The following is a 25703-nucleotide window of genomic DNA, read 5'->3' on the forward strand; positions in this document are numbered from 1 at the left end:
CCTTGCCCAATTAACTTCTTTTCTCTCCTTCTCACATAGCCATACCCCTTATAGGCTTATCCAATGCTAGAGTGTATTGATAAATCCCTCTTGTGGATTAAACCTTTATTTCTATGTCCTCTACTAGTTCTCTAGTAGCTATTTTACCACTTACATTAATGCAATCTATTTGTGATGTCTTGCATTAGCCCCCAACCATTTATGTTTGCATTCAATCCTATATGAAACCTCATGGAATTCAGGTTTACAATGACCATAGTCTAAAATTAGATAGTTAGAATCTACCTCACGCATAGCTACTTCCGAGAGCCATTCTCCCTCAATTGCAATAATATCATTTGACTGGGCCTATCCCAATAGCTTGTGTGGCTTAGATCATTAGAGGGGAGGTGTGCCATTGATTTGTAGATAGTCTAGGTCCAATCTCTCACTTATATAGCTCCAATAGATTATGATGAGGAGATATCAAATTAACTAAGGAACATGTTGATATCCTCTTATACATGTACATGTATACATTGTATAATCATATAAAGGTGTAGATAATGAAGATTAAGGGTATCTTAGTACCCACTAAAGCTTCTCTCTTTGTCTCTCTCTATCTCATCCTCGTGCTCTCTCAATCCATTGATTTTGCATCCCACCATCACTTTCTCTAAATTGGTATTAGAGTTGCATCCATGAGAATTCGTGATTGAAGTAGGGGCATGAGGAGTTAAACTTTGTTGCAAGTTCAAGGAGTCAACCTTCATTACAACATTCTTGCTTGTTGTTTGAATTGGAAATGGGATCATGGTGCTCTTTGATTTATGCGAAGAACAGTACTTTGATGAAGTGAGCCATCGAGGTTCAATTTGGGGGATTGGCATATCTTGATTTTATCAAGTTTGGATAGCCACTAGTGGTTGGATTCAAGTAATTTTAGTTGGTTTTTGGATATCAAGAAATTTGGGTACATATATTGATGCATACAAGCATCGCATGGGCTAGCTTGTTCATGGAAGTAGGAAATTAGCTTAAGTGGAAAATTAGGGGACCTAGTTACTATTTTGACGCTTAGGGCTTGCTTGTGTTTGTTAACAGAGAAGAAGCAAGAGAAACATTGTTGATGTTTTTTTGAGATTGTGATGTCAATGGGCTCCATTATTCGTTAAAGTGTTGTAGAAGGCCATCCTTAACAAAAATGTCCGACTTTGATGCATTACAAGTGGTAGATTATTTATGTCATTTTTCTCCACATTTTCTACTTTAGAAGGCTCAAGGGAAATTAGTTTTGATTAAAAACTGTTGCTACTCACCATTGGATTAAGGTCAAACAAGCCAAAATTGCTTTTGCACTGCAAGAAGAATATACATGTGTTTTAGAGGCTATTTTGATTGAGATAAATAGCTAAAAAATTGCATAGAAAATTTACAAAAAGATTGTCATGCATTGAAGAGTGCTCGAATTGTTTTGGTATTACTTTTGCCATTGGTTGGCCATTATTTTGGACACTCAATTTTGCAATTTGTTATCTTTGTAGTTGCATAGTTGATTAGTATTGTATTGGTTGCTTGTTAGTTTGCACATATTGCATTGGTTATGGATTCCTCTTCTATTAAAAAAAAAAAAGCATTGTATAATATTGAGAAGTGAATGGGGCAAACTTCTCATATTGGAAAGAACAAATGTACAATGTATTGGTGTGAAAGGAACAGATCGAGCCCATTAAGTTGGAAGGTGCAAAGCCTACAGGCATGGCCAGGGATACATGGGATGAAATTGATGAGCTTGAATGCTCTACTATTATATTGACTCTCTCAAAATCAGTCTACTTTAATGTAATGGATGTCGATGGTGATACATATGTAGATTGGAAGAAGTTATGCAAAACAAAGTATTGCATCACAAGTTTATTGTTTGAAGAAACTCCTTAATCTTCGTATGAAAGAGGCAACATTGATGTCCAACCATTCAAATGATTTCAACACTATCTTTAACTAATTTTTTGTACAAAATATTGCATTTGAGGATTCAATTAAAGCTATATTTTTTATTGTGACCTTGTGTTAAAGTTAGGATACTTTCATGGTTGCAATCTATAACTTAGCACCTATTGGTGGATTGCCTAGTGCAAATATGGAAAGCATCTTGCTTATAGAAGAGGTGAGCACAAAAAATGTTGTAGGTTTCAAGAGCTCCAATGCACTTATAGTTAGAGGGAGGTCGAATGCAAGGGGAAAATCTTGTGATAAAGGAAACTCAAGAAATAGTTCTCACACAAGGAAAGATGTGGAATGCTTTTATTAAAACAAGGAGACTTACATCAAGAACTACTTCAAGTGGAAGATCAAGAATAAAGGAAAGCAAAAGAGTGATGAAGATGGCAAGAAAGCTGAAAAACCAAAGATAGAGATTGAAGAGTTAAGCAACATACGATGGTGATGGAAGAACTTGTGAAATTCTGGACACAAACCTAGAAGAATGATTATGAGAAATAGACATAAAAAGATCCTTTATCTATCTTGAAAGGAGCATATTGGGAAAATACTCAAGCATCTCAATAAGTAGAGAGGGAAAGCTATTAGTGTTTCATTGCCTTCATATTTGAAACTTAGCCAAGGGGCCAACCCTAAATTAGATTAATGAAAGGTTGAACTGGCCAAGATATGTTATGCATCTATGGTTGGTAGCTTGATGTATGCTATGGTTGTTATACATTCAACTATTACTCATGTGATGGGAGTAGTTAGTAGGTTTATGTCAAACCCTAGCAAGAGTATCATGTGATACTTGAATGGCACAAGAGCTATGTACATTTGCTTTGGAAGGAAGGATACATTTATCATTGGCTATGCAAATGTTGATTTTACAAGGAATGTAGACTCTAGGAAGTCTACAATGAGTTTTGTCTTTACATTTATAAGAGATGTAGTCTCTTATAAATGTGAAGATGCAATCTATGATAGGTATTGTATTCACATTTATAGGAGATGCAATCTCATGGGTCTCTCGATTTCAAATATGTATGGCCTAATCCACCACATAGGCAAAATACGTTGTAGCCATTGAGGCATGCAAGAAAGCCATATGGCTTAGTCGTCTAGTGGGAGATCTAGGCATTGATGGAGAGGTGTGCCCATTTTGCATTATGATAGTCAGAGTGCTATCTGTTTGGCACAAAATTTAGTCTTTCATGCAAAGATGAAGCACAATGAGGTGAAGAATCACATCATTAGGGAGGAGCGACTTGAGGACAAGTGGATTGAGCTTGTCAAGGTCCATATGAATGAAAATCTTGCAGATCTTCTCACAAAGAGATTATCTTCCCAGCACTTAGCACATACATAATGTTGATGTACATTGGATAGTATGCTCATCAGTTATTCTCCCTTTAAGGTGCATTGGCCTTTAAGTGGGAGGTTGTTGGGATAAAGGCAAATGACTGAAGGTTGAGTTGATACCCTTGCTATATATATTATACATTGTACAATTGTATATAAGTGAAGATACTGAAGAATAATGGTATCTTAATATCGACTAAAACTTATTGTGTGCTTCCTCTCTCTCTCTCTCTCTCTCTCTCTCTCTCTCTCTCTCTCTCTCTCTCTCTCTCTCTCTCTCTGTGGGATGTATTTACATACTTGTATTGTTAAAATCTCTATTTTGTATGTTCAATACCCTTGTATAATCTATATAATATTGTAATTATGGTATAATTACTAATCCTTTGTATGAAATATTATTTTGTGTAAAATATTAATACTAGTTAAAAAAATTATTGATATTAATTAATACTTATTATTTCATACAAAATTTCAATAGTATTTAAAAGTAAAATATTAATATTAATAAATAATTATTATTTTGAGTTAATTTTTTACTTGTGATATTTATAAGTATTATTTTCACCTTATTAATAATTATTAAAAGTAAAAAACTATTAAATGATATACTTTGAATTGTAACACTTTTAATTATTATCAAGAGCTATAAATAAATATTAACTATTAATGATAAAGAATTAAGTAATAATAATATGAATAAGTTTTTATAATTATTTTATCAATTTTTGATGTGGATCTTGATTTACCTAGTCAAATCTCTTCAGCTTTTACTAAAAGGAGACAAGCCACTTTTGGTTTGTGCTAGGGTTCATATGAGGGGTACTATTTATATGCTATAAATATTTCATACAAAAGATTCTTTCAAACTAAATAGTTCTTCCACTAATCTTTTCCTTACTCCAATATGGCAATCCATGTATTTGATGACATGTCCCAATATCATGTTCCATATGTTTAGGGTCCATTGTATAATAATCTCGTATTTTTCATATTATACAAATCTTGTATTCATATTAATGTAACCTAGCACGCACGCACACACACACACACACACACACACACACACACACACACACACACACACACACACACTCTCTCTCTCTCTCTCTCTCTCTCTCTCTCTCTCTCTCTCTCTCTCTCTCTCTCTCTCTCTCTCTCTCTCTCTCAATCCATTGACTCCACATCCCACCATTGCTTCCTCTTAATGGACATTCTCTTGAAGTCCTTATCCCCCCTTTCCATAGCACCTTGCTCATTAAACTATGCATTGACCAAGATTCCATCTTGCGTTTGGAGTTTATCAATGTTGATTTGTAGCATGAACCATCTATGATTCTACCCCATAATGCCCTGATCCTTCCATTCTCTATGCCATGTATAATATTTTAGCATTCAAGCTAGGGTATTCCATGCCCAATTTCTCTAGAGAAACCTATTGGGTTGAGTAAAGGTATTTGCCCTTTCTTAGTTTATACATTGGGTCCATGGCTTCATTCCAAAGATTCCTAACTTGTGGTGGTTTTGTTAGAGTTCTATAAAGGACCTCCATTTTGCATTTTAGGTTGGAGCTTCTCATTCTCTAGCTTTTGAAGGTTGGCCAACCTTAGGATTTTCTATCTCAGTGCTTCTTCCTACAATTTGCTAATTCACTTTGACCACATTCGCCCAAGAGGCCTTACCAATCTAAGGCTTGACAGCATTTTCCATATTTGTTGCCCTCGGGCACCTTTGAAATAGTATCCCCAAATGTCACAATTAAAATAGGATTTGGCACACTTGCTCCCCCAAGTAGGGGACATCAATGCTGAGATACTCAAGTTGTTGTCCTTTGTGTCTCAAGATAGACATAGCCTATTATTGAAAGGGATGGCGAGAGGGGGAATGCAAAGGGGTTTGCCCAACCCTTTTGCAATATTGGGGAGTAGATTTCATAGATATGTAAGTAATTTTAGCATCTCTTCCCACATATGACACTATTTTCTAAGGTTGTCCTTATCCATCTCCATCGGTTGCTATAGCATGATGTACAGAAGATCAATCGAGCCCCCAAAAGAAATCCCTTGTGTGAGCACTTTCTCTCTGCCACTTCTTTTTTGTCAAGGATCACCTTAGAAAAGCCTTTCCCTCATACTAAATATGTTGAACTATGCCATCATTCTTATATGGTAGTATTAATACCAAGGGGTGACATTCATGAATGTGGGATGATATTTGGTGAAAATACAAAAACTCCTCTCGTGTTGAACTTGAGTATATTGTTACGTACATTGTCAACGTTGAGCACCCCTCGATTTGAAGAGTCGTTGACTTTGTCATCCATATTCTTCTAAATGGCTACCACAAGTATTTTATACACCCATTGGGTTTTACCTCAATCTTGAGCCTATAGTCCTTTGTGCAAAGTGAGATATCCTTTCATGTTGGAGCTTTTGCCAATGACTCCATTGATTGTGAGCTCTTGCCATGAACTTTTACTTCCCTTCATTTCCTTTTGTGCGAGGTTGCGACAACAACTCCTCTTGTTTCCTTGTATGCTTTGACCCTCCATAGCCACATCTTTCTAATTGGGCTTGCTTGATCCACATGATTGTATGCCCATGTTAGCAATGTTTTGATTAGGATATGTGGTCCTTAAATAATGCATTAAAGAGCACGTTACCATGTTGTGCTAGCTTCTCCTTCTCACTACTTTATAATGCAAGAAATTTGAGATCGAGGTGTTCTTGAGAATTCTATATGAGATTTGTGAGCTAGTTTCTTCTTTTGGGAGAATTATATATTGTACACAAGTCGATCAAATGTTCATTAGAATATCAAGTATTAACATAACATGTAAGCCTTAAGGGCATCCTATAACATTTTGCGAGCAATTAGCAGAGTATCGGAATGAATAGAGTCATGCTCATCGTCTAATCGCATTTAGCCAAAATGGCTATTTTTTAGATGCCTCAGTCTAGTAAACGTCACGATCGATTCCCTTTTAAAGGGTGTAACATGAAAGAGGAGTCTCGTTGTGAAGCAGGGTGAGTGTCACGTGTGGAGGCGACGCAGGATGCATGTCGGCGGCAAGAAGGATATTAAGGGGGAAACCGAAGGCTCGAGAGAGGGAAGGAAGGAAAGGAGGGGAGAGGAGGATGAAGAAAACGACGCTGTGTTGGAGTGTGGTGCTGGTGGTGTTATGGTGGGGAAGTGGGGCGTGGGGTGATGGAGGTGGAGGAGGCGGAGGCGGAGGTGGAGACGGCGACGGAGGAGGGGACAAGCCAGGTATCCCGCCCCCGAGCCCGCCCAGCCCCGGGGCTCCCAACACAACCGGATACCCGCCCCCCCCTCCCTTCGTCCCGTTTACCGCGCCGCCGCCCGTCCCCGCCGGCCCCACCACCGCCCCGCCGCCCGTGCCGGCGGGCCCCTCCCTCACCACCACCACCACCAAAGCTTCCGCTCCCCCGCCTGTCCCCGCGGGGCCCACAACGGCTCCCCCGCCGGTTCCCGCAGCCCCCACGACGGAGGCCGCTTCTTCTTCTTCTGACCTCCGGGCTGGCGCCGGCGTGCCCCTCTCCATCGCCCTCCGCCTCCTCGACCCCTCCTCGCGCGCCCCCGTTCCCTCCGCCCGCGTCGATCTCTGGCACTGCCGCTTCGATGGCCTCTACTGTGAGCCCTCCCAGGCCCACCAGTCGTGGCTCCGCGCCTTCCAACTCTCCGACTCCTCTGGCCTCGTCACCTTCTCCACATTCTTCCCAGGTATTTTTAAAATGTTTAAAAACAGGATTATTGAAAAGGGCTCCGGTTAATTAAAAGAAAAAGATTTAAAATAACTCGGCATCGAAGTATGTCTGCCTTTGCCTCCGTCGTAGGGACGCGGCCCACACGGAGAACTCGCACCCCCCCATTATTTTTCCCCATCCAACACGCCCATTCATTATGCTTTTTTGTAACAGAAATTTGGGTAGTAGAAATATCATGACCGGGCCCTTATATAGGGACTTGTATGTATTAGGAATTAACTCATCATTGGAAAAATTTGAATTTGATGGTAGAAAAGAAGTTACATTGACATGCTAAGTGAAAGGGCCACCCATTGTTAATATAACCTTGGGCCTTAGCATAACTTGCGACATATAATTGTTTCTTGTCTTCTTATAGGTTGGTATAAAGGTCGAACCGTGCATACACGTGTGCAAGTACGTCTCTTCAATGAGGATGGTACTACTTCCTACAATGAAAGTACGGACCTCTATTATGATGATGACATCACTCAAGCTATCTTCACCTCTGTCTATCCATACAATGATAGAGGTGATTCTATGCGGGACACATACAACACCAATGATGCTCACTTCAGCAAAAGCAAGATGGTCAATTTGGTAGGGAATTACAATGATGGGACAGGGTTTAGTGCTAGTATTGATTTAAGCTTGACTACCCCCTTATCTATCTCTACAATTGCAACTAGCAATATTGGCATGAGAATTGACAATGAGCACCCTACAATGTAAAGTAACTTTGGTTCTTCTCCTCGCAATAGTTTTGTAAGAGGAACCAAATGAGGTTTGTAGAGATATGTTGCCTTGATTTAAGATATGCAAGCATAACATGAAAAAGCTACCACAATTAAAAAGTGGTTCATCTTTATCCTATTGGTTTAGTACAAACATTTGTGCATATTTGAGGTTTACTTCTAATCACTAAAATAAAAAAAGGGATCCCCCATCGTCCATTTAGTGTGCTAATTGTTCGAAGAGTGGACCCTTGGCCATCTACTTCCTGTGCAATAATTAAGTTTAGTATGTTTGTATGGTCCCCTTTGAGCTATTTGTTAAAAGTATGTATGTATTTGCTTAGCCATGGATAATGTATCTCTTTGATCTTCTATGTTGTGAACATCGATTGTCCTTCTATTTATCTACTCAATACTAGTAAAGGTTTTTAATGTGAAAGATAGATCTCTTGGGAGCTTCAAGATTGTATTTAAGAAGTGGAAGATGTGTGTGCATGTCCTTTAGGCTTCTAATGTGAAAGACAAATCTTTTGGTAGCTTCAAGACTGTATTTAAGAAGTGGAAAATGTCTGTGCATGTCCTTTAGGACCATTATAATACTAGGAAAATGAATGTTTTAGTATTTAGACTACCGTGGTTTAAATTTAGATCCCTTGGTCCTAACGAGTATTTATTTGTTGAGGTGGTTGAAAAGACCATGCTTCGAGAACAATCCATGCGAGCACAAGTATTAAATCAATCCAAATCCCTTATGGTTTCATAGTTATATGCACTTCGAATGAAGCTAAACCATCTTTTAGGTCTATGTACACACTAGACCAAAATAAGACTAATTTTGGGTTCATTTCTTGGTCATGCGAAATCCCATTTTCGGTATTTTCTAAAAAATAGAAGGTTTAGAAGTGAGTCTAAGTATCCATCTCATTTCATTTCGTTGTCCTCTATATAGAAGTCTCAAATATATCTTCCATGTCACTTTCATTGCCATCATTTGTAGGCCTAGAAGGCCCTTCTCATTTTCCTCTCCCCCATTAAGGAGACTCCCTTAGTATGATGCTAACCGCAATCTCTAGGATGCACAGTGTTTAGTCTTCCTGGAATGTCTTTGGATAGTTTCAATTCATTAAGATCCATACTTAAGCAATTGCTCATTTTTCACTAATCATTTTTTGGAGTTGATAAAAAAGCCTTCAATCTTGACAATTTGCACTTATTCTTAGATGTCATAAGTTTTTGTTAACATTATAATTAAGAGACCCCTAAAATTTGGAACTCAAAATCCTCTTTCCAAAATTTCAAGGAATTTTTTTACCATATTAACAATTCACTTTATGCTAATCCTTGGCATACGCATTGATGATCTCTCCTCTATTAGAGCCTAGTAGCTTGCATGTTAGAAGGGTGGAAAATGCCTTGTAAAAAGCTCTACATAATATGAAAGTTGTCCTAACATGGATTAATTGTAGCATGTCATAATTGACTTGCATCCACCTATAAGATATTTGCTAGATCCTTAGCTAAAAGGCTTTCCCCACACTAAGTTGGTGGGATAAGGAAAGATAAGGAAGGATTTATTGGAGAAAGGGATCTTGATAGCTTGTGACATGTTGGGAGAGGGATTTCATATTCCAATCCCTTGAAAAAAATGTGTAGCCCCTCCTTTGCGATAGGTGTGGGTGCCTTGGGATGGCTTATTGAAGATGAGGTGTAGATGCCTTGGGATGGCTTATTGAAGGTGAGTTGGAAACTAGAAAACTTAGTGGTATACAACTTCCAGACTACAATAGACAACTAGTTCTCAATTACTTTGCTAATGATGGAATAAAATCTAGAATGACCCCAATCCATTTCCTCATTCTAGAATTGTCTTTAGGTCTTTTGTGAAACTTCTAGTTCAGTGTGATTGATCTTACCAAAATTGGATTCAAAAGACACAAAATAACCCCTTTAGATAGTTGATTAGAGAAGGGTGTTAAAACATAGATAGTTGCAAGATAATCATGTCCTTAGGTAGATATGCAAACACCTACAACAATTTAAATGAAGATCCATGGGTAAATTTGTTAGTAAGTCATAGGCTTTTGAAAGTGCACAAGTAATCTAGAAAAAAGATGACAAGGGATGAGGCTATCCACCTAGGAAACCTTGCTTATGTAATGTTTAAAATGAATAGTCATTCTTCAATAGGGATTTGGGAAGCTTCTGTGATCACCACATAAACTGGTTGGGTTGATCCAGAGGGTCATCTATTCTAGTTTTGATTCAGAGCTCTTGTTGAGACTAGGGGTTATTGGTTCTAATTGGTAGGATTCCATTGTTGTTGAGTCACCATCAGGGGAATTGTTTGAGGCCACTGCTGTTGTGGATGAACCATCATTTGAGACAGTGTCATCTACAGCTAGTGCGAATTTGGTGCACTGTAATGCAGCACTATTTGCATTTGAGGATAGGAGTAGGAAACTGCCCTTGGGATTGCATTTGGTAGATATGCCATTCTTGGCATGGGAGGAGGTAGAACTCCTCTTCCTGAGGTCATTGACCACCTTGCTTCAACTTCATCATACAATCTTGTACCTTTCACTGCAGCTTGCAGATTAACTGATATTCTCAGCTCCACAAACTTACAAACTTCTGGTTGTAGGCCTCTAAGGAAAACTCCCTTCTGGATGCCTTCATCCAAATGATGGTTGGTCCATCTCTTCAGTATGGATTCCATTCGCGAGAAATAGGCTTCTACTCATTCACAAGAGGACTGATTTAGGTTCATGAATTTCTCCACGCCTAAATTTAGTGAGGAAGGCCAACTTCATGTCATCCCATGTGCCAAAAGTTTCTAGTGCTTATCTCTCATACCATTGAAACACCGCGCCTTTGAAAGTGATGGGGAATATTGCCAACCAATGCTTAGGGGTTCATGCATTGTTAGCCACACATGCTACCATAAACTCTGCTACATGAAGATCAGGGTCTTCATTTTACTCTCCCTAAAAATGGGCAATGGGACTACATTTGTGGACCTATCAACAATATTTCTAGGACGAATCTAACTAGGAAAGGGACCTTGAGTTGCCATGGGGACTTTTGTAAAGAGTGCCACTAGGGCATCAAAGGAGGCTTCTACTGTGCTAGCTCATTCTTAGCTTTGATTTTTGCCTTCTCTCTTCTCTCGTACCTCTGGACTCGTTCTAGTACTTACCTCTTGATTGTGTCATTCATCAAGGAGTTGGCTCCACCTAGTTTTGGTATGTACTCAATAGAATAGAATCAGGGAAGGCTTCAATCTCTGGAGGACCCTCTTGCCAACATTTCTTCTACTTCCTTTTTTTCTACATCTCTGAATTCAGCTTTTAGTCTGCTATAGAGGGGAAGATATTCCATTCTGAAAGTGTCAAAACTTCTGAGGATTGTCATAGTAATGCCAACTTCTAATGGTTTCAATAGTGTATATTGTGAAGAAGACTCTATCTACTAGCTTTCAATGGGTTGCTAATTGGAAAAATAGGAGATTATCAGTGCACCATACATCCCACGTATCCTACTATTAAGCATCCGCAAAAAAATTCCAACTCTTTTCTTTCTTGTTTTCGTGAACCTCCACTGACCACGACTCCTGAAGCTTCTTCACAATATCCCACTTGTTGATGATGTCTGGAAACTTCTCAATGAATGCTAGATATCCCATGGATGATCATCCTTTCTATTTCTGCACTTCAGTTTGTTCCCAAACACTTTGCTACCAAGATACACATCTCTGTTGCTTCAATAGGGAGAGGAAGTAGTCCACCACACATAGAGCCTACATCATGACGGTAATATATTTTCACCATTGTGAAATGAAATTCTTATAGAAAGTGGATTTGGCAATGAGAATCTCAAATTCTTCAGTGGTAGAAGGAAATTTGCAAGCATCCATTGAATTCTTCTGGTCTTGGTAATGCCATTTCTTTCATTTTCAGCCTCTTCTGATGCTTGTTGATGGCAGTATTCCCCTATTGTGCACCAAAAATATGGAGCCCTAAGAGAGACACCAAGGAAAATAGGGATTTTACTGCAAGAAAATATGTATTGTATCATCAACCATCTTTTTTATATTTGATATGATCTCAACAAAGAAAAGAACACCAAGAGCAAGAAATCTTTACACAGCTTCATAGAAACAATTTTCCCACGGCTTTAACTTTAACAAAATTCATCATGCTCTTCATATTTTTTATAGAATTCTTTGATAGACCACAAAAACACAAGATAATACACCACTTTGGATGGAAAGATAAGACATATTATTCATCTTCAAAGATTCCATAACTTTCTCTCATAATCTCTTATAGGCAAATACATTGTTTTGCATAGAATTGACTCTCTCTCTCTCTCTCTCTCTCTCAATATTACATCATATCCTCACTACAATACTCAATAATCACTCACAATAACCCTTCTTTGGTCATGGATACTCCTCCCAAGAGGTATGTTTGCTATGAAAGGTCATCAGAACCACTACAGTGACTCTTCACTCTTCATAGCTTATCACAGTCACTTCACTCTAGTCTTCACTTGAGTCTTCAGTAGTTGCTTCTTCCACTTCTTTGAGCACTTTTGATCTTACATTTATCTTTTCAAAGCCATAAAACTTTCCCAAACTACACCCTCATCCAATATAACACATACAGAGACATACAAATGATTTACAAAAGCTCTATACAGAAGCTCAGCAGAGGATTACAAAAGGTAATCAGAAAGTGTCTAGCTTAAACTAAAACCAATTAAAACCAGAAAAAACCATTCAATGAGCTTTAAAAAAACCTCGAACTTCATCAATCATCACTCCATCCTTCCATACAAAAGAAAAATGGAAAAAAAGAGAAGCAAAATAGAAGCTATCAGAACCAATCAAACAATGTCAAGACATCACTAAAACATAATAGAGCATCATAGAACCTCATATCTCTATTGAAAAGCATCATGAGCTTATCAAAACCATTCCAACCTATCCAAAACACTCTCAAACCACTTCCAAACCAATCAATCATAATGTAAAATCAACCATTCAACCCACAAAAATAATAAAAATTAGCCAAAAAATAAGTCATTTCAGTATTCAACACTTTTTCTCTATTTGGCTTCCATAATATTTCTTGAAGGAATGAGTGCTCTTTTTGTTTCTATGGTGGTTTCTATTTGTGGGGATGTTGATTGCTCATTGTTAACCCTCAGACGAACAAGGTAGAAAATTGGGAAAAGCTAAAGCAGAAGATAAGGCCAAGGCAAAGGTGAAACGGGAGACGAAGGTGCGCCAAGAAAAATATGGAAACACAAGAAGTGCAAAAAAGTCCTAAATCAAGGAGAAAGGCGCACAAGAAAAAGTGCAAGTCAATGCTTTTGTAAAGGAGCGCAAGGCGCAACATGATTTATTTTTAGAGTGCCGATCTCTCATTTGTGCAAATTGTAAAGGTAGATGGGCTGTAGGAAGGAAGCTAGGAAGATAGGAGGACAATGGAAAAAATGGCCTAGGCTATGGCCGGCCATGTAAAAAGGGGATGACCACCCAAATGGGATTTAAAGCTTTGTATATAAAGTTCAAAAGATGAATGAGAGCTCATTCTTGTGTGTGGAAAAAAGTAGCTCTCCTCTTCTTCTTCTTTTTCTTGCTTGCTTAAGCTTGTGCTTGAGAGAGGGAGTGTGAGAGAGTGAGTGTGTGAGGGTGAGGGACCGTGGTGGAGAAGCTCTCCATCTTCTCCTCTCTTCATCTCTTCTCTTATTTTCTCTTATCTTGCTCGTGACAATGGAGCTTGAGGATGGAGCTCACTTGAAGCTTGCACTTGGATTGTGGAGCTACCGAAGTGCTCGGAAGAGGAGGTGACTTGATCGGGCATGGAGGTAAGCTCACTACACTCGTAGGGATGGATAGTGTGTCGGCTATATGAGGTAGCCATTAGTGCTCGGCTTGGAACGCATGAAATAATAAGCGGTTCGTGGGTCTTGGCGGTTGATTGCCTCTACAGTTCTTCATGTTTCCAATCTACTTCAAGCACAAGGGGTGATAATGGTGGTGCCCCCATGGTTTGGGCGAGTTCTTCAGTGATGGCCATTCCAATCATCTTTAGTTAATCTTCTGTGAAGAGCTCCATTTCCCTAAGCCTTTGCATATGTTCCTCCTTCGTCATATTGTACTCTCATTGGTGAATTATCACACCCAGACTGTTTTTGAGTGCCTATCTAGTGAGTTGCAATTTCTTCTTAAGGTTGTATATCGTGTTATCCTCACATGGCTGCCACACCTCAAGTTATGTGTTGATGAAGCCTTATTGTTGAACCTGCATCATTGCTTCAATTGCCTTAGCTCTTTCTACTACGAGGTTTCTTTCATATTTTGCTTGTGCTAAATGGGTGGCCATGTTCTGTAATGTATCCACATTCTTTTCTTCCCATTGACTCACCCTTTCCTTTACTATATCTAGCCCTTGGTTTTTCCATTTAGAAAGGATTTCAAGTGTGGTTTGTTATTATTGCCAAGTTTTGGCAAGGATGTTTCTTTGTTGCACTTCATGGTTTAATTTCTTTTGGATTTGGGCGTAGTTTTTTATATTTTTTAATCTCACTTTCTAACTCCACTAGCTACTAGGTCTTTTGTTGGGCCTCCTCTTTGGCTTGCTTTGCCTCCTCTATCTTCCTTATTCATTTTCCTTGGACCTCCTTCATCTCCTCCAATTTTGCTTCTAACTTAGCTTTGTCTTTCATAGCTTGGGCATATTGGCCTTCAAGTTGCACATGGGTATCTTTTTCTACTTCACATTGTTCTTGCAATGCTTCATATCCTTTTTCCTTGTCGTTGCCTTTCCTTACTACAGCTAGTTCTCTCTTTAGACTAAAAATCTCTATTGTTTTGTTGTTGTCGGTAAGCGGCATCAGCTCTCTTTTCCTTTTCTATAGCTTCCAAAGTTGATTGCCATGAGAATATAAGCATGTATAGGGGGTCATTGCTATCTCATCTTTGGTTAGCTCTTTAGTAGGATTACCATGCCAAAAATTTTGCAGTAAAAGTAGACTAAGAGGCATGGTAGCTGAAAAATAACATCATTACTTGTAAACATCAAATGTATTCATGCTACAAATTTATTAGAAATATCCATTGTAGAGACAATGTCCAAGACTAATTTTGCATTTTTCCTTTGGATATTCTATCATGAGGGGATTTACTCATATAATCATTATTTTCTTTGGGAAGAACACATTCTTGCCATTTGATCTACTTCTTGCCAACTAAGAAGTAGGCATGAGGAATAGACTTTATGTTTAGCAATTGGCAAGACAAGGATGTTAAGGTAAAATATCAATGCATCTTTGACAATTCACACCACATATTGTTTTTGCAATGTTGGTAAACCAATGTCTTTTAGTTCTTTTAATAGCTCTTCAAAACCTAGTGCCTAGAGTGGTCATGGGTAAAGAAGTTGAGAATCGTTCCACTCTTCACGATTTAGGCACCTTCTAACCATATTTTGCATCGATAACTACCAACCGTTTGATGTTAATGGTTGTGGCTTCTTCTAATCTTGCCTATGAGAGAGTGATGACTTGTGTAGCAAGTTGATAGACCATGTTCTCTAGTATACTTCTAGCCAAGTCATCTATTGTGGGGGTTAAGATGGGTAATGTATATAAGCCAAAAAATAAGAGGATTAGCTCATTCTTAGAGTTTGCAAACTTGTGGCTCTCTTCTTATTCTTGTGTCTATCTTGTTGTGTAAGAGAGGGAAAGGAGGATTGAGAGAGAGGGAGAGTGTGAGTGAAAGTGGGGTACAAGCTTGGAGAAGCTCTTGCTTCTCTTCTCTTCTTCTTCTATTATCTTCTCTTCACATGATGAGCACAGTAGGTGGAACATGGAGATGGAGATTGCTTGGGTGCATTCCTTGGATCGTGGAGCTATTGGTAGATTTGTGTGGCTAGATAATGAATGGTGTTTGGTAAGCTCACTACATTCGATTGGAGAGTGTGCACTGGCTATGTGAGAGGTAGCCATAGTTTGGTTGCTTGAACCGCTTGAATCAATATGCGGTCTATAGGCCCGATATAGTGTTGTTGATGAGAGTAGCAAAAGAAGCTTCTAATGATGGGAAACAGTTCTACGGGTGCTTTGACACTTAAATATTAGCTCGACAAAGTTTGGTAGCAAATCGAGTAAGTACGTGGGAAAATAAAGCAAGTATATGGAAGGTGTATACTCTGGAAAGCTAATGTCTATAGTGGACTATGCATAGTACAAGAGTATTGCAATCTACATAGAGTTCTTCTCAAGCTAAAGCTTTGAGAATTTGACCAAAGTGTCTTTAGGAAATATTTATAGTTTGAACTTGGGCCACATTTTTCCTTTAGTAAGCTTGGCAATCTCAGTTATGGTCGAAATTTTATGAGCACTTTTATACGCTATCGTAATTGATAGGATTTCAAGAGTAGGAGATTAGTTGTTAAGTTTGATTTGTGTTTCCAAATAAACTATCTATTTATTCACACTTCATGTTTTAAACTGGGAGGTACTAATCATGATGATGAAAAATATTGACCTTGAAATGGAATATTAGGTATCAACAAAGATGTAAATGATGTAGACATATGAGACCAATGAATATAGTCATGCTCCAGCCTTGTATGAAACGAATGTGGTTAGAAACAATTAAGTGAAATTATGTAAGGGATCTAGACTAAGATATAAGGCCCTTATTGCATGCATCACAAGTGTAAATTTTCCATTTTTGGAGAAAATTAATCAATGGAAAATATCAACCACTAAGAAGACATCCAAGTTTTTCAAGCAAATTTTAAGAAAATAGTCCATATTCTTAAATATTACATTGGAAAATTTCTACAAGTGCAAGAGCTTGAAAAATAATCTCAATACTAGATGGGGATATGCTTTTAGAGCAATCACAATTTTTTGAAAATACTATGTGACACCAGTTCAATGAGCTTACAGAGCCTACAAAATTAAGCGCTATTACTCAATTATAGAACAACTTGAGCATAAGCCAATTATTTGCTAACATATACTTGAATATTTTTGGTTTGCTGACTTGGCTCACACAATGATTTTAAGATCAGTGGAGGATGAAAGAATGTTTAGCATCATGGGGTTTTTAAAGAATAAGGTGTGTAATAAGCTAAGTACAAACTTGGATATCTACATGAGATTATATGTTTCCCTATACTCAATAAAGAACTTTTCATGTAATTGAGATTTAGTATATTAAATATCAACTAATGCTCATCGAAATCATGTGGATATCAATACAAGATCGATAGTACCAACAATATCTTCAATAAAACTAAATGAAAATAATAAACTAGCTAGTGCCATTGGATGGTAAGCTTGATAATCCAAGCATTTTTTATATATAATAAACCTAAATAAAAAACTTTTCAATAAAAAATATAGATCAATGTTACATTATTTTCAAAGAACATATTATCTAATGGATATTTGAAAGCTTTGATAATTTTGTAATTTGTGATTCTTTAGTTATACTATTTTTCTTCCATTAATACGATTGAAATGTCTTTCATTCTATGCTTTTGCTATCTTATAATCGAGAAAAATTTACTATTATTAGTCTAAAAATAACAACTTTAAAGTTTTGTATCTTTATGAGTCTCATTGGAAATATCCACCAAACCAACTATGAGATTTCCTTTATTTAGACAAAAAAAACACCTCAATAACCTAAAAACTTTAGCCACATATTCTATAACATAAAATTATAATAAAGTCCTTAAAGGAACCCCTCCTACATGGCATAATTGCCTTGATAGCTAGTGAAGGCCATTTAAGTTCTAATATCTCTATTTTTCTATGTTTAGTGCATGTTTCCCTTGTTTTTGAATGTTCATAGCCCTTATTTGTTTATTCAACTAGCCAAGGTTTGCTGATTTTTACTCAACTATATTAAGTCTATTTCTTTTTTCTTTTTGCTTGGTAGTCAACTCCTCTAAGGATTACTATCATCTTGACTTGTCTTTACCTCAATTTTTCAAATGATCTATTAGACCTTCCTATAGTTATGTATGTTTTGGTGTATCTTAGAAAAAATTTAGACTCAAAAGTAGGCCCTTAAAAACATTATAGTTTAAGAGGTGGGCCTTTTAAAATGGCCAATACAAAGGCTAAATTTTGAGTTTCTCATACACAAATTTTGAGTTTCTCTGACCTCATACCTTCCCTCCTTTTTTGAAACTTTTTAATTTTTCTTTTATTTCCTCTTATGAAATGAGTTTGACCCAAAAATTATGTGACATACCACTTTCCCTCTCTTCTTCATTGTGGTTCATTGGGGTTTTGATAATTATGCTTACATCTACAATTTTTTCTCCTTGTAGCTCCAAAATTTGAACAAAACATAAATGTCTATCTCTCTATATGTTTTCTCTTATGTGATATTTTTTCAATAGGGCTTGATGTCATTTCTAATTATTGTTGTTGTTTTATTGCAAAGATTATTTTGGACAAGAGGCACAATTTCTCCTTTCTCTGTGTGCGTGTGCGTGTGTGTCTTTTCCATTGTGTTTTCAATAGACCTTGAGTTTGGTTCTAATTGTCGTTGTCTTCTTGCAGAGTTTATTTGGAGTAAGAAGTATAGGTGCTAATCTCTCTCTCTCTCTCTCTCTCTCTCTCTACTTTTTTTAAGTATATCTTCATGTCAATTCTAACTCTTGCTACTATCTTTTTGTAGAGAATAATTTGGGCAAGATTGAACATGTGTTTATTTCTTTCTCTCTCACACTTACTCACACACTCTTTCTTTCTTCATCTCTATGTTTTTCCTTTCTACTATCTTTACAGTAGGGTTTAGTGCTAATTCTAAATTTAGGATCATTTATTGTCACATCACTTAATATAAGATAGAGCAGAGATTCTATAGCCCAGTTTACAAGTAAATTTACTATATTTTATGATGTCAAATTTATGCATTTGATTATTTATTTGTTTATTTACTATAGTTTCATGTTTTCTTTTGCCTATCATATGCAATGAGTTTTGATGAGTAGCAATTCAATCTTGTCTTCAACAATTTGGCTTATAGGCAAGCTCATCCTATTTTGTGTTGCTTTTGTAAGTGACTAGCTATTTTTTGTTAAGAGGGATTCATCATTTGAATAATCCAATCATTGTTTTCTCACATCTATAATTTTCAATAGGTTTTGATTATCATAATCTTAGAATTGATTATTGTTATAATAATCAAGAGAGCAATGCAAATTTTCTATCTTCTAGGTAATTTCTCTCTCTTTTGTGTTACAAGAATTCATATTAATGATTAGTTATTTTGCTATGTGTCACAACTCTATAGAAACAGAATTTGTATCCTTTTTCATTAATTTGTCTATATAATGATTTATTAAATTTATTTCCTTTTCACTAATTAGATATAATGAAAAGTGCATTGGAGCTGGCCACTGATGAGTGGTCACAGGTTATGGTGGACCCACGCGGTGGGTTAGAGAAAAGATAGTTCACACTTCCACCTATATGACCCGATTGGGCGCCTGTGACTAGAACTCACGCATATCAGGGTTAGACTCGCACAGAAAGGATTGATGCCTTGAAGTGCGGGCTAGATCCACCAGAACAAACAGTTACAATCAACAAGATGGCATGATCATGAAATGCTTGTATAATGTGCATGTGTGGGCTGAAAGCTTGAAATGCACATTTCTTTGCATAGGAAAGTCACATGAAGATTCGGATACCATTTTTGCGATGTACACGGAAAAAGCTTTCATATGACACCCATATTGGGGGGATCCCTAAATTTTAGGAGGTCCCTAAAATTTAGGAGCCTCAAATTAGCCTAAAAATGCTAGTCCTAAAAAATAGGGATGTCATTCTAAAAATAGTAAGTTCTGTACTCTGACTGTGCTTACTAAATTTGGTTGTTTCTATTCTTGACAGTATTCAACCCAAAAAGGAAGGCCATAGAGAAGAGACAAGTGTCAAGACACTTGTCACACAAGTTTCCAAGTGTCCCACCACTTGTCACATCTCATGACATGTGGCTGGACACTTGTCTTGTGCTACTCCACGTTCCCCTTTTGTACTAGCTCTCCCCTCTCCTATAAATAAGAGCTCGTTTTTCTTCATTCAACGTCATTTTTCTTTGCTGTAAACTCATGTACAACACCCACAGATAGCCAGAAACTGGCCCCATCCATCCCCATCATCATCCCCCACTTCTCCATTATCAAATTCCTCCATATTCCCTCTTTTATCACTGTTGTTTTACAGGACAGCAAGCCTGTAAATTCATTACAACACCTCCTTCTCGAGCTCTTTCTTCCATTTTAGCTACAAGAAGAAAACCCTATCCATGTACTGCTGATCAACGATGGAGAAAGGCTGAATTTCCCTTTTTCTTCTCTCATACTGTAAAGAAATCAGTTCTTATCATTGCATAATAGATAATGCATGTGTGTTTGTACATCTTTGCATGATCTTGTGAGAGTGAGAATTACTTCTTCTCACTCTCAGGTTGATTGTAACTGAGCTCTTCCCTAAGGGACTTGGGTTGAGCAGAAATACATTTCTTCGGGGGGGGGGGGGGGGGGGGGGGAGGGTTGCCCATCTTCAACCCTCAATCTTGTCTCCATTACTTTTACATTTTCATGGCTGTAATTTTGTGAGTAATTTTCATTTCCAGCTTTAAGTGTTCATTCTCTTTTATATTAAATCTTGAAAACAAGCGAATATCATAATTGTTAAGCATACTACGTTGTTCGGGGCATTTACAGTGGTATTAGAGCTTTGGCTTGGTCCTCACCCCCAACACTGGTAGTGTTTACAACTATAAAAGTTTGTTTGTTTCCAGCCCTTGCATTGAGTGCTTGAGCATATTTTCTTTTCTTTAGTCTCAATGGATCAATCGAGTGCTATCCTTCAAGCCATTCAAAGTCTTAGAGAGGAGAATCAGCAAATTCGTGAGCAACTTCTCAAACTAGAAAAAGTTGAGAATCCCAAAGAATTCAAGGAAAGAAGCCCATCTACTTCAAGGAGACAAAGCCATACCAATGAAAGGAGCCGATCAAGAAGTCCAACTACTTCTAAGAGGCAGTCCCATTCTACTTCAAGACAAAGAAAGAGATCGTGTCGAAGCTCATCCTCTTCTTCAAAGTCATCTGGCGCCTATTCTGATGGATCCTCTTCTAGTAATGAAGAGTCACACCCTTCTCGTGGAAGACCTCATCATCGTCAAAGGCGTCGACATTCTTCACCCTCGTCTCCATCTTCATCCCCATCAAGCACTTCATCATCTTCAACCTCAAGATCCGAGCATGGACGAAGGCATAAGAAGAAGAAGAAGACTAAGTCACTATCTCAACTTGAAAAGAAGATCAAGTTCAGTATGTATGATGGTTCCCGAAATCCTGATCTTCTTCTGAAGTTTATTCGTCAATTTCAAATTTTGTATGGTCGTGACAAGTATAAAGAAAAAGAAAAGATTAAGTTTGCAGCTTTACATTTAACCGACTTAGCCCATACTTGGTGGACGGGGTTGGAATATGATCATGCTGCCCCAAAATCATGGCGGTCCTTTGTTTGCCTGATACAAAGCCAATTTCTTCCTGTTCATTTCAAAAGAGATGTAAAAATGGAATGGGATCGGCTTTGGCAAAGGAAAAATGAGTCCCTTGGTGACTATACCAAGAGATTTTGGGAGCTACTTTTGAAGGTCCAACATTTCAAGAAGATCAACAGTTCGAAAAAGCTTAGGAAGTTTCAAGGAGGTTTGCATTTTAAACTTCGTACTGCTCTTAATCATTATCATTGTTCTAGTCTTAGGGAACTCATTGACCATGCTGAGACATGGGAAATGGAGCACAATGGCAACGAATCATTCCAAAAGAATGATAAGAAGAGAGTAGCTGATGATGAGGAGTATTCAGCCCCAAATGAAGGACAAAAACAGTGGCAAAAGTAGCCATCAAATCAAAAGAAGATGAAGCCCTATGCACCTCCTAATGCTCCTCAATTTTGCTCCAATCTATACCCACAAGCAAAGCAATTTTCCAAAGAAGAAAAGCAACGCTTCATGAAAGAAGGGAAGTGCTTTAAATGTGGACAAACAGGCCACATAGCAAAGCAATGTCCAAACAAAGAACAAAGCAAGGTTTCTGACAACAAGCCTAAGTCGCCAGTGAAAATCAATGCTATCAGTGATGTAGTTGCAAACACAACTCACACTCCAGAGACACGCAAATGATTAAAAGCTTGGGGACAGTTGCAAGGTAAGCAAGCACTATTCTTGATAGATCTTGGGGCGAATGAAAATATCATTTCCTTGCAATTAGCTAAAGAGCTTGGATTAAAGAATGAAGAGATGGACACTCCGGCAGAAGTTCGCCAAGCTTTAAATGCTGATGAAGGTGACACAGTGAAGACTGTGATACCCTACATTGGCAAGCTCAAGTTTCAAATTCAAGGCTATAGTGATGAAGATACCTTCTGTATCGGAGACCTTGATGGTTGCGATGTGATTCTTGACATGCCCTGGAATCATAGAGTAGATTCAACCATCTTCTCTCAGAAAAAGAAGGTAGAACTCACCAACAAAGGCAAGAAGTACGAGATCCAAGCTGGAGTTTCTGGAGACACCATATCTATGGTAAGCCATATGCAAGTCTCTAGAGCAATTAAGGATTGTGTTCAATGTTGTCTGCTTTATGTCACTGATGTAAAAGATAATATGAATGCTGAAAACCAAGAGCAACATCAGCTCTTGGAAAAGTATAAAGATTGTTTTTCGGAAGATCTTCCTTATCAGCTTCCCCCAGAAAGGCCAGAAGACCATCATATTGATATTATCCCGGGCAGTTCTCCTCCTAATATAGCACCATACCATGTGAGCCGTCCTCAACAAGAAGAAATCAGAAAGCAAGTCGAAGACCTACTCAACCGTGGGCTAATTAGGCCAAGTAGCTCACCATTTTATTCACCGGTTCTTCTTGTTCAAAAGAAAGATGGCACATTCAGGATGTGCATTTATTATCGAGCCCTCAACAAGATCACTATGAAGAATCGGTTTCCTATTCCCAGAATTGACGACATTTTGGATCATCTAGGAGGCTCAAAGGTTTTCAGCCGCATTGATCTAAAGAGTGGTTATCATCAAATTAGGGTAATACCACAAGATGTACACAAAACTGCTTTCCGCACTTCATATGGTCTTTATGAATTCTTGGTGGTTCCTTTCGAATTAACCAATGCACCAGCCACCTTTAATCGAATGATGGAGCGCATCTTTAGAGAGCATCGACAATATGTCGGTACTTTCTTTGATGATATTCTTGTCTTTAGCAAGAATGAAGAGGAGCATCATCAACACTTGGAAATTGTTCTACAATTACTACAACAAAATCAACTCTTGGTAAATGGTAAAAAGAGTGAATTTTTCATGCATAAAATAAATTACCTTGGGCATGTCATCTCTTCTGAAGGGATTTAGATGGATCCTGAAAAGATCAGGATAATCCAAGAATGGCCTCATCTTCGTGATGTACATGAGGTGCGATCGTTTCTTGGCTTATGTTCTTATTACCGCCGCTTCATCAAGCATTTTGCACATATGGCTTCTCCACTTCATGACCTTATAAAGAAGAAGATCTCTTTCCAATGGAAGGAAAAAGAGAAGGCAGCCTTCACAAGGCTGAAAACAGCTCTTACTTCTGGACCTGTTCTTATCATTCCAGATCTGGTAAAACCATTTGTGGTGGAAGCAGATGCTTGCGGTGATTGTATTGGTGCAGTGCTAAATCAAGAAGGCCATGCCGTAGCCTTTGAAAGCTGCCGTCTAAATGATGTGGAGAAAAGGTATGACATTTATGAAAAGGAGCTCTTAGCAGTTGTTCATGCTTTAAAGATATGGAAACATTATCTTTTAGGCAATGAATTCCTTATTAAAACCGATCATCAAAGCTTGAAGTATTTCAAGACTCAAAAGCATTTGCAGGAGAAACATGCAAGATGGGAAAATTTCTTGTCTATGTTTCATTTTCAAATTATGTACACTCCAGGGAAACAAAATGTAGTTGCTGATGCACTTTCTAGAGTGCCTCGCATTGCAACTATTACAGTGGCTCATCATGAAGATTTTCAAACGATGAAGATACTGATTTTGCAGCAATTTGGTCAAATTTACAGCAAGGAGGTTCTCATCCAGATTATTCCATCAAAGACGGTTACCTTCTCATGAACAATCGCCTTTGTGTCACTCTTCCTGTTCAACAAATGGTGCTTAAAGAAAGTCATGAACCCCCTTATGCAGGGCATAGAGGGAGGGCAGCCACTCTAAGTGCAATTGAGTGCTACTTTTATTGGCCAACATTACGAAAAGATACACATAACTTCATTAAGGCTTGTCTGGTATGCCAAAAATCCAAATATGATAGGCAGAAGATTCCAGGATTGTTGCAACCTCTTCTAGTGCCCAAAGATCCATGGGAATCTATCACAATGGATTTCATCTCAGGTATTCCAAGAACACCTCAAGGTCATGATATGATTTGGGTCATAATTGATAGATTCAGCAAACAATCACATTTTATTCCATGTCATAAAACATTGAAATCCGCACAAGCTGCAAGACTTTTCATTCAACATACCTTTAGATTACATGGTATGCCTTCTGAGATCATTTCAGATAGAGACTCCAAATTCACAAGTAACTTTTGGCGTGCTTTATTTGAGAATTTGGGAACCACTTTAAAGTTCTCCTCAGCTTTTCATCCTCAAACTGACGGCCAAACAGAGGTGATGAATCTCACTCTTTTGGATATGTTGAAAGCTTATGTTAGTGAACATAAGTCACAATGGGAGAAATATCTTCCATTATTGGAGTTTGCTTACAACAATACAGTGCACTCATCCACAGGGAAAGCTCCAAATGAAGTAGTACAGGGTAAAGTGATTCCTCCTCCAATTATTCGCACTAAAGATAAGATTTTTGCTGCTGATGAGTTTGCTTCATATTTAAAAACCGCAATGGATCAAGTTCGAGCCACTATCAAAGTTGCCCAAGAGCGACAAAAGAAGCAAGCAGATAAACGAAGAAGACCTTTGGCTTTTGAAAAAGGTCAATATGTCTTGCTAAAGTTTGATAAAAGCAGGCTCAAACAAGGTTCTGGTCAAAATTCATCTTTTCCAAAGCTCTCCAGTAGATACTTTGGACCCTTCAAAGTGATTGAGAAAATAAATGAAGTTTCTTATCGACTTGAGCTTCCTACTCATTGGAAAATACACAATGCTTTTCATGTAAGTTTGCTAAAACCTTACATAGGACCAGAACCAAAGGAGCCCATTACTGAAGATCCCCCAGAAGTTGAAGAAACAGAGCAACTCTTGGAACCTGAAAAGATTTTGTTTCTCAAGGATCGAACCACGAGAAGTGGCCTTGTGACACGAAAATTCTTACTAAAATTCAAGAATCTACCCACAACAGATGCATAGTGGGTAGATGAAAAATTCATGAAGGATTACCCAAATATTCTACAGCAATATCAAGAAGCTTTTCAGCTGAGGACAGCTGAATAAAAACCAGAGGGCTGTCACAACTCTATAGAAACAGAATTTGTATCCTTTTTCATTAATTTGTCTATATAATGATTTATTAAATTTATTTCCTTTGCACTAATTAGATATAATGAAAAGTGCATTGGAGCTGGCCACTGATGAGTGGTCACAGGTTATGGTGGACCCACGTGGTGGGTTAGAGAAAAGATAGTTCACACTTCCACCTATATGACACGATTGGGCGCCTGTGACTAGAACTCACGCATATCAAGGTTAGACTCGCACACAGAAAGGATTGATGCCTTGAAGTGCGGGCTAGATCCACCAGAACAAA

At 37.9% G+C, this 25703-nt stretch overlaps 1 protein-coding gene across 1 annotated transcript; it reads left to right on the forward strand.

Moving 5' to 3' along the window:
* Positions 1-6368: 6368 nt before the first annotated feature.
* On the forward strand, positions 6369-7959 carry LOC148028326 (uncharacterized). The gene is made up of 2 exons (XM_087690130.1): positions 6369-7065; positions 7468-7959. Exons 1-2 carry the CDS (start codon positions 6384-6386, stop codon positions 7818-7820), a joined length of 1035 nt encoding a protein of 344 aa, XP_087546256.1. The 5' UTR covers positions 6369-6383; the 3' UTR covers positions 7821-7959.
* The last annotated feature ends 17744 nt before the right edge of the window (positions 7960-25703 follow it).

The sequence above is a fragment of the Lygodium microphyllum genome, chromosome 12 (assembly GCF_053477565.2).
Source record: "Lygodium microphyllum isolate KBCC chromosome 12, Lygodium_microphyllum_v1.1.10, whole genome shotgun sequence".
Taxonomy (NCBI): domain Eukaryota; kingdom Viridiplantae; phylum Streptophyta; class Polypodiopsida; order Schizaeales; family Lygodiaceae; genus Lygodium; species Lygodium microphyllum.